We start from the raw sequence: 16,873 nt of genomic DNA on the forward strand, positions 1-16,873 counted from the left end.
GCGAACAGTAAATGAAAAACACGAAAAAAAACCCAAAAAATTACGATCATACCTCGTCGGAAGGCGAATAAGGGACGAGTGAAGGCTCCATTCATAAAAACTAATATGTATTTCTACAATTTTATTGCGTATATGTGACCAAGAGAGAAAACTTAGGGTTTAATAGAGGAAAAATGAAGATATGAGGTTATGAGAGGAGGGGGTGTGCAATGAGAGTTTTAGGATTATTTTGGCTGAGGTTTAAGAGTGTTGGGTGAGGTGTGTAAGAGTGTTGGGATGGGTGTGTAAGGAGAGTTTTTTTTTTTTTCAAATAATAAAGGTTGTCCTTTTTGGTCTTTTCTCTTTGTGTCAATTAAGTAATTTCACAAATTAGGTTGTTAGGGGTGTGCAAAGAGAAAATTAGGAGTGTGCAAATAGCAGCTCTCTTTATTTTTTGAGTTGGTGCCAGCCAGTTCAATCTAGTGATCAAGTAATGCAGATTACTACAAACTTTTGGTAGTGAAGTAGTTGAAACTTGTACCTTCTAACATTGCAAGGCAAAATCACATTGATAGAATTTAGATGATTTACTTAGAATTGTAGGGGTGGGCATTTACTACCGAAATACCGAAACCGAACCCGTACCATACCGTACCGTGTCAATGTTATATCGAAAAATAATACCGATTATATACCGTACCGATACCGTACCGTACCGAATCTAAATCGGTATGGTATAGATATGAAACTTTCAATACCGTGAAATACCGTACCGTACCGATATATTTTTAATTTAATTATTTAATATATATTTCATTATCATGCTTTCTATACTTGGGTCTGAGTTGCTCTTGTGTTTTACAGTTTTACTCTTCCTTTTGTCATTGTTGTAGTTTCTTTGGCATTGATATATATATAGAATGGTGTGTGATTTATGATCAGTTGCTTTCTTTTCTAATTCTGTGTTTACACTGATTGATGATGAATTGGGTTAGAATTATATATGTGCTTAATTAGTCGTTTGATGGTTAATTAAGGATCAATACCATCGGTCATAGTTCACAACAGAAATGAAAGGAACGTACAAGTTGGGTTTTGTTTTATCTTTTGGTTGGGAAAAAGTATTTTTTTTTTTTTTTTGTTAAATATTGTTTTTTGACCAAAAAAAAAAGTTTAAAATGTTGGTATATACTGAAACCATACCGAATTCATAGAACACTGATATGGTATGGTACCAGTTTTAAAAATGTCTATACCGTACCGATACCGTACCGAATAAAAATTTCGATATGGTATCGGTATGGAGCTCATACCGTACCGTGCCCACCCCTATAGAATTGTACGAAAGCATAGGTAGGCAATAAGTCAAAATTTGCCATTCATCAGAATGAGAGAGGGAAATGTACTGTTTATGATTATCACTGAAAAATTTAAACAAAATTGTCATATGGGTAACACTTATTTATCCAAAAAATTGATTGTCATCCACACAAAAAAAAAAAAAAAAAAAACTTCCCTTCATGTTCTTCATCAATACCAAAGCGAAAACTGGCGTTCAATTTTTTTCTTTCCCACCCTCCCCACATCAGAAACAGTCCTGAACCCAACTTTCTCACCATGAGCTCTTGGACTCATGCTAACCAGCTTTGAGCAAATTCCATTTATAAAACCATCTGGCTTCTCATGATACACTTCATGATCATCTGCATCATCTTCGTCTTCGGGTTCCAGCAACGAACCTTTTTCTTGGATTGGAGGGCAACCCCAAAGGTGTGAGTATCCTTCACTATTTTCTTTTGTTGCTGGAAATTTGCTAGTCTTCTCATCATCGTTGTGGTCATCGCCACCATGTGAATAGCCTTCCATGGCTTCTAATTTTGTGGGTGATGTCTTGTTTAGCTCATTATTGGTGTCATTCCATACAGAACTTGTGGTGGAAAATGAGCCAAAGGATGAAGCTCTTGATGCTTCAGAGGATGCAGAGGAAGGAGTTGATATTGAGGATGAAGGAGAAGCAATTGAACTTCCAAATCCCTGGATTTCATTTGTTATTTTGATAGCTTTCAAACGTGCTTCTCTTAGTGTTTGCCCTCCTCCTAGAAGGTTTATTATCTGGTCTGATTTCTTTTGCATGCTAGCACCCCAGTTGAATCTATCATGATAAAGGAAAGTAATGTAAAATCAAAAGTCAGAGTATTTTGTTTTATTATCAGACTGTCAATCTGACAATATGGGCGGTCCTCCTGAATAATGGTCCAAAAAATAGAAATATGAATAGATTGATAAATTACCCTTTTTCATCTGTGTATTTAAATGATCCCAGCTGTGTGATGACATCAGTATCACATTGAAATTCTAGAGCAAATTCTTCAGGACCATGTGTTAGTAAGAACTCCAGAAGTACCAATGCTTTGTAGGATTGCCTCCATTCTTTCCAATCTATGGTATAGAACCTATATTTTGTGTGTATATATTAACCTTATATACAACCAAGAAAATATTGCAGCATTATGCAGTTTACAGTGAATTAGAGTCTTTGGGTTGATATAAAATAAAAATAAAAAAGAAATTACCTTCTGTGAAGGATATCAACAATTCTCCAATATTCATCCATCTCAAAGGAGGCAGCAGCTATTCTAGTCATTGTTTTGGCATCAGGGCTACATGGATCACCATTTGTTGCTTCCTCAGCCAACCTTTATGACAATATCTCAAGAAATATTGTTAAAAGTAATAATATTAGACAAATCACAAATATCAAATATCATCAAATTCCTACAGATTCTACACCAGAGAGGGTTAATGCTTGAGTATCTTTTAAGGATTTTGTATGTATGGCATCTTGCAAATAGAGAGGATTGGCAACAATTCTCTCTCTCTCTCTCTCTCTCTCTCTCTCTCTCTCTCTCTCTCTCTCTCTCTCTCTCTCTCTCTCTCTCTCTCTCTCTCTCTCTCTCTCTCTCCAAACGAATGCTGTTTCTACTTAACAATTGCAACTCTTTCAAATGCCTCCAGTACTAACCAACGTAAAGAAGGTATAAAGAGAAAAAGACTTACAATTCAGCCTGAGTAACATCAGTGAAAGTCAGCCTAGCAGTTTTGTATTTCTCTTGTAGAAAATGAGATGCCTGCTTCTTGATATGGTCCAGGAACAAGGTTCCCATTGTATCTTCCAATGAACTCAATTCCTTAAACAATTGTAACTATCATGAACACTAGTTTCAAACTCTAAGGTTATTGGTAAAATCTAACACTAATTATCAAAAGTTGGTAATAAACAATCTCCAATCAACCAGGCTTGAATTAAGCAGAGGATTTGAAGTAATTATTGAGAAATTAATCACTAATTTCTACTACCCCCAAATTAGAGGACAAGGCCTCAAACTCAGTGCCCCAAACGCATAAAAAGATTTTCTATCTAGAAAAAAACCCTATAAACTCTTTTGAGATGGAAATTAGTAGAGGAGCAACTATTTTATGGGAAGCCATGATTATAGCTCAAATAGTGGAGGAGATGTACCATTGAATTGAATATGGGGGAAAAACTATAATTGACTAATTTTAGAAAGTTGACCAAATATTTTCCATTAATTTGCTTCTTCATTTTTTTTTTTCTTTTTGGTCTATAATGTTATGCATAAACTTGCTTCTTCTTTTTTTATTTATGTCAAATGTTTTCTATTTTCTGATTTCTGCAGTTAATTGAGAATTTGAGAGAAATGAATTTTAGGATCTTTATTTATTAATTATTTTTTTTAATAATCGGTCACCATATTTTGAGTTAACTATTTTTTTTTCTTTCTTTAAGTAGCATTAGTTTTCGGGTGAATTTGCTCAACTGTGTAATTTTGGGCTTTTTCTTTCTGTTTGGCCCGTGTTTTCGGATTGTCTTCTGTAATATATTTGGGCATTGCAGTTGTGTTTATTCTGTTTGTTGCCTGTTTTTATGTTGTTTCTGTTGGGTAAGGCTCAGCCTTGGTCTGCCAAGATCTGTACTTGTCTTCCTTAATAATACAATGGTTTTATTGCATTTTACTCACTAAAATTTTGTCCTTTTTTCATCGTAGCACTTGAATTTAAAAAAATTTACAATGTACAACTTCCATTCAATTATATCATCCAAAATTAGTCATATGCGTTTGCATGTGACATTGTGGCCTTATTTTAAGAGAGATTTTGATCTTTTTGAATCCAATTGTACTTAAAAACAACATACGATGAACAAATAAAATAATGTCATGTGTCATTTTCTAAACCTTTTAACTTAAATAACCAAACACCAATATTTGTTCTTATTTTTTCTCTAAATAAAAAATAAAAAACCTTTTGTCAATTTGTCATAACCAAACACCATCATTTGGTTCTTATGTTTGACAGGTAACCTTTTTTCTTATTTTTCCTAAAAAATAAAATTTTAAAAAGAAAAGAAATAAACCATAAACGTGATCTGGAATATGGAACCCCACCTCTGTTGAAAACTCAAAGCTCTAAACACAGAAAACACTCACGGTTTGGGAGCTCAAAAGCAATATTATTGAATGAATGAAATTGTGGCTTTATACCAGCCTTACAAAACAGGAATGAAATCAAAAACACCCACGTTAACATGACCTAAGGATGTGGTGAGTTTGTTAGGAATAATTCAAACCTAATCTAAACCCGAATAACCTGGGCTTTATTAACAAAACAATAACTAACACGATACTAATAGTGACCAAGTCATATTGACTTAACCACCAAGAAACTACAGCTCCAACAAATCCTCCCTTAAACTGACTTGCATACTGCAGTCAGTTTACTTCTGGTGCCACGCAAACACCAAGCAAATCTCTTAACTTCAAGAACTCTTCCAGTTTCAAAGGCTTAGTCATAATGTCAGCAATTTGATCCTTTGAACGACAATGCACTAACTCAACAACTCCATCTCTTGTTAAATCACGAAGAAAATGAAACCTGATGTCAATGTGCTTACTTCTACCATGTAAGACAGGATTCTTGGAAAGTTTAATAGCCGAGCTGTTGTCACAAAAAATCACAGTGCACTTACTTTGTTCATGACCCAGTTTCTCGAGAATCCTACGCATCCACACACCTTGACATGCACAAGAAGCTGCCGCTATGAACTCTGCTTCAGTTGTGGAGAGTGTGACCACTGGCTGCTTCTTTGAGGACCAAGCCACTGCACCTGAGCTTAATAAGAACACATATCCTGATGTACTTTTCCGATCCTCAATGTCTCCTGCATAGTCACTATCTGAATAAGCCATCAAATTTTCTTCTCCTCCTCCTCTTTTGTAAAGAACTCCTAACTCAATGGTGCCCTTTAAGTATCGAAGAATCCTCTTCACTGCTTGATGATGCAAATCAGTAGGCCTCTCCATGAACCTACTGATCAAACTCACCACATACGCCAAGTCTGGTCTGGTGGCAGTCAAATACATGAGGCTGCCCACCATTTGCTTATAAGTTGTAGCATCAACACTGGCTCCACCTTCATCCTTCACAAGTTTGGACCCGGGAACAATTGGATTTTTCACAGGATTGCAGCCGCCCATGCCAAACCTCTCCAACACTTCCTTAGCATATTTCTTCTGACTTATGAAAATTCCCTTAGAGCTTTGCATTACTTCTACTCCGAGAAAATATTTCATTTTTCCAAGATCAGACATATCGAACTCCTTTTTCATAGAGTCCTTGAATCTTGCAAACATTGCTTCATCATTCCCTGTGAAGATGAGATCATCCACGTACAAGCTGACCACAAGAAGACTTCCTCCTTCTTCTGTCTTTATAAACAGAGTGTGCTCACAGTAACATCTTTCAAAACCTTCCTTCACAAAATAGGACTCAATTCTGCTGTACCAAGCTCGAGGAGCTTGTTTGAGACCATATAAAGCTTTCTTGAGTCTATACACCTTGTCTTCAGCTCCCTTCTTCTCATAGCCCTGAGGTTGTTCAATGAACACTGCCTCCTTTAATTCACCGTGCAGGAATGCACTTTTCACATCCAATTGGTACACATTCCATCCTTTGTGAGCTGCTAGAGCAAGAATCATTCTAATTGTGTCCCAACGAGCTACTGGAGCAAATACCTCAGTGTAATCTATTCCAAACTGCTGTGTGTATCCCTTGGCCACAAGTCGAGCTTTATATTTATCAACCTCCCCATTCTCATTCAGCTTGGTCTTAAATATCCATTTCACCCCTATCTTTTTGGCTCCTTCTGGTAATGTAGCTAACTCCCAGGTTCCATTCTTTTCGATGGCTTTAATCTCCATGTCCATGGCTTCTTTCCATTTCTTGCTCTTGACCGCTTCTTCGAAAAACACAGGATCTCCAGTAGAGGTGAACATTACAAAATTATTCCTCTCCTCATCAGATAGGCCTTCACCACTGACGTGATCTTGCATCCATGTTGGTTGTCTTCTTATCCTCTCTTGAACAGGACTTGGAGAGTTATCTTCGATTGTTTCATCTGAGGAAGAACTAGTAGTTCCTTCTTCAACCTGTTCTTCTTCTTCACTTACAGCTTCTATCTCATTCTCCTCCAATTCATCTTCTTCTCCCCACTCAAGAACATCACATTTAGCTTCTTCACCAGTTTTATCCCAGTTCCACTTCTCGTCTTCCTCAAATACGACATCCCTGCTTATAACCACTTTCTTTGACACAGGATCATACAATCTGTAAGCTTTAGATTCTTCACTTAAGCCCAAGAGAACACACTTGAAACTCTTGTCATCAAGCTTTTGTCTCTTATTGTCAGGAATATGCACATGTCCGATGCATCCAAACACCCTAAAGTGATTCACAGAAGGCTTGAAACCACACCACGCTTCTTCTGGGGTCATATCCTTCACTGCAAGTGTAGGACATCGATTTAACACATGAACTGTCCAATTGACAGCTTCAGGCCAGAATTCTTTAGGAACTTGTTTTTCTGACAATATGCAGCGTACCATATTCATGATTGTACGGTTTTTCCGCTCGGAAACCCCATTTTGTTGAGGGGTGTAAGCTGCTGTAAGTTGTCTACTAATGCCATTTGAACTACAAAACTTGTTGAATTCCAGTGAAGTGAACTCCCCACCTCTATCAGTACGAAGACAGCATATAAAGTTCCCGGTTTCTTTTTCTACCAAACTCTTGAATTTCTTAAACATAACAAAAGCTTCTGACTTGGCATTTAAGAAATAATTCCACACTTTTCTGCTATAATCATCTATAAAGGTGATTAGGTACCTTTTTTGGCTGTTAGATTGAGGCGTAATAGGACCGCAGATGTCAGCGTGCACAAGTTGGAGTCTCTGAGAAGCTCTCCACAAACTTTTCTTCGGAATGGATTCTCGATGTTGCTTGCCTACCATGCAGTCAGTGCATAGTTTCGAAGACACTTGGGGAGGAGGTAGGCCCTTCACCATTTTCTTGTAGAACAACGTTTTCAAACCTTTGATATTTAAGTGCCCAAATCTTCGATGCCATAGATGAGTTTGATCCTCAGATGCAGTCTGAAAACATGCAGGGGCTTGAGCTTGTGTTGGCAGCACGGAAAGAAGAACAAACATCCTATTAGCAGACATTTGAGTTTGCATGATCAACCCTCTTGTAGGATGATATATCTTACACACTCCATGCTGAATAAGAATGGCCAGGTCTCTTTCTTGCAATTGACCGATACTCAGCAAGTTATTTTTTAGCTCTGGAATATAGAACACTTCACTAATCACCTGATTTGCCCCATTGACTTGTAATCTGATGCTTCCTTTTCCCATCACTGCTATCTTTGAATTGTTTCCCAGCTTCACGACTTGTCTGAATGTTTCATCTAGATTCAGGAACCATTGTTTGTTACCACTCATGTGGTTGCTGCAGCCGGAGTCAAGAAACCATACTTCCTCTCTTCTGGAATTGTGAAGTCCTACGTAAGCCATTAACAACATCTCTTGTTCTTCATCAAGTTCAGCATAATTAGCGCCCTTTTCCCAGCTAGGACACTCATATTGAAAGTGTCCCAGTTTGTGGCATTTGTAGCACTCTACAGTTGCCTTGTTGAATGGCTACCTCCATCTACCACCTCCTCGACCTCGAAACGCACCTCGACCTCTTCCTCTTGCTCCAAACTTTGCTTCGTAGGAGACTTTCAAGGCTTGTTCATCTCCTCCACTGTGACTGTTCATTCTTTGCTCATGGACTAATAAGCTGCTTTGTAGTTCATCAATTGTCAGTACATCCAAGTCATTGGACTCCTCTACTGAACATACCACGTAATCAAATCTTGAGGTCATTGATCTCAATATCTTTTCGATAATCACAACCTGCCCCATCTTTTCTCCATGAGCTTTCATCTTGTTGGCAATTGTTAGTGTCCGAGCAAAATACTCGTCCACCTTCTCTCCTTCTCTCATTTGAAGGACTTCAAATTCTTTTCTTAGTGCCTGTAGTTGAGCCCTCTTCACTCTGGTTGTTCCCTGGTACTTTTGCGCCATTGAATCCCATATGCTCTTCGAACTCTCCTTATCAAGGATTGTTTCCATGATGGTGCGGTCTATAGCCTGGAAAAGATAATTCTTCACCTTGAGATCCTTCAATCGTTGATCCTCAATTGTCTTCCTCTGTGCCTCTGTTGACTCACTCCCTTCTGCTATTGTGAGGATCCCCGTCTCTATCAGGGACCAATATTCCTTTGATCGGAGGAAATTCTCCATGAGCATAGCCCAATGGTCATAGTGACCATCGAACTTAGGAATTGCAGGCTGAACAAAGCTACCTCCTTCAGTTGTCATCTTTCTTGTACTCGATCGTTCTCTCTTTCTGTTTGCTCTCTCTTGTTTTTCTTTGTTAGGAGACTGCTGTTCCTAACTCTACTCGATCAGGCCCTTTTGAAGGGGCTCTGATACCACTTTGTTGAAAACTCAAAGCTCTAAACACAGAAAACACTCACGGTTTGGGAGCTCAAAAGCAATGTTATTGAATGAATGAAATTGTGGCTTTATACCAGCCTTACAAAACAGGAATGAAATCAAAAACACCCACGTTAACATGACCTAAGGATGTGGTGAGTTTGTTAGGAATAATTCAAACCTAATCTAAACCCGAATAACCTGGGCTTTATTAACAAAACAATAACTAACACGATACTAATAGTGACCAAGTCATATTGACTTAACCACCAAGAAACTACAGCTCCAACAACCTCATCCTTCTCCTTCTTCCATCTTTCTGGCAGCGACGACGGCGAGCGGACAGAGGTGGGTGAGGTTAGGGATTTGGCGATTGAAGGAGAAGAGTGGGTTTGGGCACATGACTTGAATTGGAGAATCCATTTGTGTGTAGAGACCCTCACCTTCCATGGCTGGGACCTTGAGCTCGCGATCTCCTCCTTCACCACCACGAACAACCCTCTGCCTCAAAACATCAACCTCACCACTCTCCAATTCCCCTTCAATCTTAAGCTCACCCACCACACCACCAACCTCTGTCCCCTCGCCGCCAATGCCGCCGGAAACATGAGAGGATGAGGGTTGGGCAGTGGGCCATTGATGGTTTTCTTTGTATTTTTTTTTTAAATTGGTTAATATTATTCAAAAGAAAAAGGAGTACTGGCCATAAATAAAAAGAAAAGAGAGTTTTTTAGTCTTTTTAGATGTGGCAAGATCGATCTCTCCCATAGAAGATTAATGGACGGTTGAGATAAAATGTCAAGATCAAGTTTTTTTGTTTTTTTTTTTTCTAACAATAGAAACTAACATGAAAACACTAAAATGCCCTCATTTGGAAATACTAATGGAATGTAGCAGAAGTTGAACCTTGCACATTTTTTTATATTCAGTTGTCATTCAAAATTTTTTTTTTTTAAACGGTGATGAAGTGAAAAATGAGTCAAATTTCAGGTGAATAAAGTGTAATAAAACCTAATACAATTTGGAATTCAATGACAAAAAAAAAAAAACCAGAAAGTTGCTTTCATGGTATACATGGGGTATAAGTGAGGCTATGGGGGGCTTCCGATGTAAGAGTATGAAATTTATGTGGCACAAGAATGTCTACTTATAATAAGGTAGTATGTTAAGTATTTATTGTTACACACCCTAGTGTGCAATGTCCTATAATAAATTTATAGCAATGTTTTCTAAGTCCCATCATGTAACCTAGACCATATATTTCCGAGAGAAACTTTGATAGTATTATCAGACCATGTTATTATACTATGTGGTCAGTGGTCTAACCACTTGAATGATGTCATTTGTTCATATTTTATACGATAAAAGTGACGTTCTTGTGTTATATATATACTACTTATCATTTTCCATTAAACTCTAATACTATTTAGAGTTTCAATATTACAGAAGTCAAGTGACTCAATTTTTAGGAAATTGCAACAATGAATAACTAGAAATGGAAACCAATGAAAAATCATATGAAACTTGTGTAAACTAACGTGCTTCATTTTTTTGCATTGAAAATATTATGTGTATAGGGTGCTTAATATATGAATTATAGTAAAAAAAATAAAGATCAATAGTGGATCTGCTTTCAGCAGATAGTTTTATTTTTATATTTGTAAGGTATTTTTAGTTGTGTTTAGTTGTCTTCTTTTTATTAATAAAATTTACTCGTCCTCTATCATATCTTTTTAACCGACCGGTTATGTACATTTGAAAAATTCCAAAATTAACAGCAATGCCGAAATTTTAGAAAACTTTTACTTAGGAAAAAAGAAGAAGTTAATAAGGTATGTCCAGCCAACCTATTTTGGAAACCTGGTCTTGGTCTCTAGTTTTTTGATAGAGTTTTAGATGAAAGGGAAAATTTTCTAAATATGACACATATTTATGGGTCAGTTTTATTTCAGGACATGTATTTAGGATTGTGTTGATGAAGGACATTAATTTATCGTTTATATCAAAGAAGGACAATTATTCACTTCTGTTATTAGCTCCGTTAAAATTAAGGTTAAAATTGTCATTTCAATTAAAAACAATTTTAATTCAAATTTTTTAATTAAAAACAGTAAAAATAAGAACTAAAAAAGATTACAACTAAAAATATTTAAATAAAAAAAATTAAAACTCAAAAAGTTTAAAATTAGAAAAAATTAAAACTAAAAATAACTTGAAAAATATTAAAATGAAAATATATTAAAACTAAAAAATATTAAAACCAAAAACAAACAAAAAATAAAAAAATAAAAAAAGAAGAAGAGGTGGTGCAGATCGCACCTCCTCCCCGGCGGTAGCCCTACCCGCCTGCCCTGCCCACCCTGCCCATTCTCTCTCTTCATCTCTCCCTCCATTCCTCTCTTTATCTCTTTCTCTCTATCTATTTCTCTTTCTCTCTCTTCATCTCTGTCTCACCGAAATGTTACTGGCCAGTGGGTTGGGCGGGGTGGGGAAGTGATGTAGAACAAATGGCAGAACGGTTCATGCAACAACTCGACCGCCAGAAGCCCAAGAAAAGAAACAAGCTTCAGCCCGGCCCAGTGTCAGAAATGAACCCATGACATACCGATTCGAAGGGAACGACGAGACAAATTCAAGTCATGGGCCCAGTGTCATGACTTGAATTTGTCTCGTCGTTCCCTTCGAATCGGTATGTCATGGGCCTATTTCTGACACTGGGCCGGGCTGAAGTTTGTTTCTTTTCTTGGGCTTCTGGCGGTCGAGTTGTTGCATGAACTGTTCTGTCATTTGTTCTACATCAGGAAGGGAGGTGCAGCAGCGGGGTAGGGATGGGGTGGGCAAAAAGCAAAGGGGAGAGAGAGCGAGGAATGGTGGGAGAGATGAAGAGAGAGAGAAGGGGGAGGGTGGGCAGAAAGTAGAGGTGAGAGAGAAAAAAGACAGAGGAAAAGAGAGAAAAAGGATAGAGAGAGAAGAAGAGGAATGGTGGGAGAGATGAAGATAGAGAAGGGGGAGGGTGGGCAGCGCCGGCGGGTAGGGCTGCCGCCGGGAAGTGGGTGGGTGGGGAGGGCCGGTGTCAGGTTGGGTGGGGAGGGGGTGCGATCTGCACCTCCTCTTCTTCTTTTCTCATTTTTTTTTAGTTTTAATCGTTTTTATTTTAAATTTTAAATTTAATTGTTTTTAATACAAAATAACAATTTTACCCTTAATTTTAAGGGATTTAATAACAGAAATAAATGATTGTCCTTCTTTAATACAAAACATAAATTAATGTCCTTCATCAACACAACCCTAAATACATGTCTTGAAATAGAATTGACTGCTAAATTTGTGTCCTATTTAGAAAATTATCCCTAGATGAAATGACGCATTATGCTATAATTCGAGGTGTCAGAAGGGTCGAGTCAACATATATAATAATCATGTCATGTTGATGCTGGTTAAGTTAGCTTAGAGGGATGTCCCTAACTGAGATTTTAAAGGATTTTAAAATCCATAGAATTCAAAGAGATTTGGCCGGATTCTTATGAAATTTGTTATGTGTAAAAAATTTATCCATATCCATTCAAATCCATCACTTAATGAAATTCCTAAGTTTTTAGGATACTTGAATTTCTAAGGAATCCATTAAAATCCGAGTTAGGGACACTTTGATTTCTTTGAAATCCATTAAAATCCTAATTGAGGCACTTAGATTTCATTGGACTTTTAAAATTCATTAAAATCCAAATTGGAGACACCCTTATAAGACATAGGCCCGACACGGCTTGCAATCCATTCGTGCTCGTGCAGTGCCTTAAATAGGCCGACCCACGAGACAATTTTTATTTTTGCTTTTTAGGGTGAGAAAGATATTTGTTATTTCTTATAATTAAACATTAATACTTTTTTACTTGGAAAAGTTATATAAAAAGCGAAAAAACAATATTAAATGAGTCACGCCTAGTTCGGACTCATTTCGTGCTCATTCCTGTGATTGGCCCATGTTTTGCTTATGTCGTGGTTTGGCCTGTTTCATGCTAGTATCGTGGCCCGACCCATTTCATGATGATGACGTGCCTTACCTGTTTTAATCATGATGTTTCTGTGCTATCTTCGTGTCGGCTCAACTCGTTTGTTATCTCTCGTTACAATAGTTTTAAGCCTTGTTACTTTTGTAAAAAATGAGAAAAAAAACATTAGAACAAAAACATAATAATGATGGTCAGCATATATTTTTTCCACTCCGCTTGAGGACATCAGAGTCCGTTGTTGCAAATCATAACTGGATTCATACACCAGGGTCTAAATCTGGGTTGTTTTTAATTTTATGGCAACATAAATTGTAACAATTAAATAATTTTTAACAATTTTATCTTTTGCAATTGCGAAAAATTTATTAAATACTTTTTCTCAAAAGAAAACACACATGAGAACCATCAAAATTGCTAATAATTAATAATAAATATAATAATGAGAACTAGTACAACTATTACACACCATTAACCTAGTTCATACAAATATAGACCATGATGTAGTACTTCATTAATCCAAGTCCTCACCATCTGTGCTACCATTTTGAAGGTCACTATACTCCAAATCAATTTCATTTGGAGCAGATTGCCCAAAATAAGGTGGCAAAATTGCATTGTGATAATCGTTATGAGGTAGTGCATCTTTTATACGACGTTGTAATTGGGCTGGAGGCTGTGGATGATTTTGATGTGCTTGTGGTACTGCCTGGTCTTGAAGAACCAAAGGGTTGATTTGGTTTGTTGTGATCATGGAGGGTCATGCAGCCATAAGATCAATATGATTTGTTGTGACCTCATAGTGTAAGGTTACAATGTGAAAATAGAGGGTTTCACTGCCTCTATAGACTATTTGGTTTCAGAGAAAACATGTGGTTTGTAATAGATTAACATTGTTCAACTCAATCGGATCACATTGATTTAATAAGAAATGATCTTGATGCCATGGCCAGACCAGCCCAGACCAGACATGGGTAAGGGAGATAGGCTTGACAAAGGTTGGAGGAGAGAGGAAAAAAACACAAGATTGATGCAAGAACTTTATAGTACTCTATGAGACTGTGTTAAAGGATTGAGAAAATAAGTGATGAGGATTGGGGGAACTTGAGATATGTATGAGGATGAAATTTGTTTGGAATTGCTCAAGATATATAATTAGTCTCTATTTTTAATATATGGTAGTATGCTAGTCATTTATGGTTGGCACACTCTAGAATGACCTAGGCCACGTAACTGATGCGTGCTGTTATCGCGTGCTGTTATCCAGACTTAAAAAAATTGACATATATATGACCTCTAGGAATTTCAGGGAAAAAGCTATTTTGGCAATTTTTTAAATTATGGATATCGGGATGCATTGGTAATGTGACCTCGGCCATTACACGGTGAATCTTTGATACGAATTATCTCTCACATCATTGTACTGACATGGCTGGTGGTCTAACCACTTGCAAGATGCCATTTGTTTATATTTATAGATACTACGTATGTGGCATTCACGTGTGAATTATAGAATAATGAAGTCAAACTTTAATGGCATGTAGGGTTTGAAGTAATGAAGTGAAACATTTTTACGTAACAAATTTCAACTATGAACAAGCTAGAAAAGGAGAACCCAATGAAAAATTATGTGAAACTTGTGTTAACTAAATGCTTCTATTCTTGGATTTCAAAGCCTATAAGTTTTTGCTAAGGGAGTAAGAGAATAGGTTATGAGGACTTGAGACATGTATGAGGATGAAATTAATTGTTTAGTCTGCACAAGAAATATAATTAGTCTCTATTTTTAATATATAGTAGTATGTTACTTATTTATGGTTGGACACCCTGGTTTACAATTTTCTAGAGGATATTTATAGCAATTTATTTAATTCTGAATATCGGCACACATCAGTCACGTGACCTAGGTCATTTTAAGGAGAAGCTTTGATAGGAATTATCTTTCACCTCATTGTGTTGACATGGTCGGTGGTCCAACCACTTGCAAGATGTCAACTTGGTCGTGAAGTCCCAACCCAGCCCATTTAAATTGAGCTCATTTGTGCTATGTGTTGTGCCCATTTGATAATTGTGCCGTGCTCGTGTCGACTCACATAAATAAGATCTAGACCGAGTCATGGTCTGCAACTCATTCGTGTTCGTGTCGTGATTTAAGTGGGTCTTGCCCATAGACATACATATGAGTTTGTGCTCGGGTTGAATCCACTATAGAAAATCTTAACTGGATTCATACATCCTAGTTCGGCTCCCAATAATGAAATATTTGCTTTTTATTTTATGATAACATAAGTTGTAACAATCAAATAATTTTTAACAATATTTTCCTTTCGCAACGATGAAAACTTTATTAAACTTGTTCATACAAAGAAAAACCATATATGATGTAGTACTTCATCAATCCATTATCCATGTCCTCCCGATCTGTGCTGCCATGTTCAAGGTCACTTATACTCCAAATTAATTTTATTTGGGGCATGTTGGCCAAAATAAGGGGGCCAAATTATATTGTGATAATCATTACAAGGCTAGGCATATTCTGTATGACGTTGTAATTGGGCTGGAGGCTGGATCATTTGTATATATAAAAGCAAACATGTCCACTAAATGAAATTTTGAAAATACTAAAAAATACCCATGTGTAACTAAAACTTCAACATAAAGAAATTTTATTAGCAGAGGGTAAAATCGTAAAATAAATAACTTGTTAAAAAAATTTAAACAAAAATAATAAAATAACACATTTACTGACAGTTTTCCCTAGAAGTGTCAAACAAGATGTGCATGTAGGAACATGGAACGGACACGACAGGATACGAATAAAAAGGGCAAGGCGTGACACGAACACGAAACAGGTCGGTCCAGCATGAGCATGCCACAAGTAAGAGGGCTAGGCCTGGCCGAAGTTTTTAGCCCATCAGGCACGATGCGAACACGGGCACAAAATGAGCCTGAACTTGACACGACTCATTTAACATTATTTTTTTCTTTTAAAGCACTTTCTAATAAGAAAATTCAATTTTCCAAAAGAAAAAAATTTAATTATAAATACTTTGTTAAGGGGTTGAGAATATGTTATGAGATTGGGGTACTTGAGATATGTATAAGGATGAACTTTGTTTGGTTTGCATAAGAAATATAATTACTCTATATTTAATACATGGTAATATGTTAGTTATTTATGGTAGGCACACCCTGGTTTGGAATTTCCTAGAAGAAATTTATAGAAATTTTTTAAAGTCTGGATATGGCATGCAACAATCACGTGGCCTAAGTCATTCCAGGGAGTAACGTCATTGTGTTAACATGGTTGGTGGTCTAACCACTTACAAGATGCCATTTGTTTATATTTTATACTAGGTATGTGTCATTCATGTGTGACTTAATAATTATCATTCCTATAAAATATTGAAAAACTTTTATGCGTTAAGAGTACTGAAGTGACACATTTTTACATACGAAATTTCAACTATGAACAAGTTAGAAGCAGGGAAGAACTCAATGCAAAATTACACGAAACTTGTATAAATTAAATGCTTCTCTTCTTAGATTTCAAAGCCTATACTTTGTTAAGGGATTGAGAGAATAGGTTCTAATCAACCTATATCATTTAGAAAGACAAAACTTAATGGTAGGTAGGAAATTAAAAAGACAAGCAGAACTGCTCACTTAAGGTTAAAAAGTGAAGAACAATAAATTTAATAGTTGGACACGAGATGAATAGAACCGAGTTGGAAATACATGCACTCTTATGAATGGATGAATAGAAACGAGTTGGAAATACATTCACTTTATGAACGAATGAATAGAAATGAGTTGGAAATAGAATCGCTCTTATGAAACCATGTCATTCGAGGACTTAATTGAGGTGGCCAAGGGTCAATTTGTTTTAATTATTAGGATAATCTTGTTGTACTTTATGTGTTTCTAGTAAAAATAGCAGTTTCAGTCTCTACTTAATTCCTTTCCATATAAAATTCTAAATTGTAA

General features: G+C 36.6%; 1 protein-coding gene, 1 long non-coding RNA gene and 1 pseudogene across 2 annotated transcripts; 1 reads left to right on the plus strand and 2 right to left on the minus strand.

Moving 5' to 3' along the window:
- Positions 1 to 1,377: 1,377 nt before the first annotated feature.
- Positions 1,378 to 3,143, minus strand: LOC147293832 (ENTH/VHS family protein). Its single transcript, XM_086234038.1, has 4 exons — positions 3,037 to 3,143; positions 2,553 to 2,675; positions 2,271 to 2,432; positions 1,378 to 2,131 (listed from the first exon to the last, which is right to left on the minus strand). The coding sequence occupies exons 1-4, from the start codon at positions 3,141 to 3,143 to the stop codon at positions 1,510 to 1,512; spliced, it is 1,014 nt and encodes a 337-aa protein (XP_086090164.1). The 3' UTR covers positions 1,378 to 1,509.
- Positions 1,613 to 2,274, plus strand: LOC147293833 (uncharacterized). Its single transcript, XR_015120676.1, has 2 exons — positions 1,613 to 1,749; positions 1,905 to 2,274. It is a non-coding gene; the product is annotated as an uncharacterized LOC147293833 (long non-coding RNA).
- Positions 3,144 to 4,846: 1,703 nt separating the features above from the next.
- On the minus strand, positions 4,847 to 5,534 carry LOC147293834 (secreted RxLR effector protein 161 pseudogene; annotated as a pseudogene).
- Positions 5,535 to 16,873: the final 11,339 nt, after the last annotated feature.

The sequence above is a fragment of the Dryas octopetala genome, chromosome 2 (genome assembly GCF_963921425.1).
Source record: "Dryas octopetala chromosome 2, drDryOcto1.1, whole genome shotgun sequence".
Classification (NCBI taxonomy): Eukaryota; Viridiplantae; Streptophyta; class Magnoliopsida; order Rosales; family Rosaceae; genus Dryas; species Dryas octopetala.

Excerpts from the sequence above, each read along its gene's own strand:
- LOC147293832 (XM_086234038.1), bottom strand. The coding sequence starts at position 3,143 with ATGGGAACCTTGTTCCTGGACCATATCAAGAAGCAGGCATCTCATTTT. Across the intron at positions 2,433-2,552 it reads GTTGATATCCTTCACAGAAG|GTTCTATACCATAGATTGGA; the intron begins GTAATTTCTTTT and ends CACAAAATATAG. Across the intron at positions 2,132-2,270 it reads AAATACACAGATGAAAAAGG|ATTCAACTGGGGTGCTAGCA; the intron begins GTAATTTATCAA and ends TTATCATGATAG.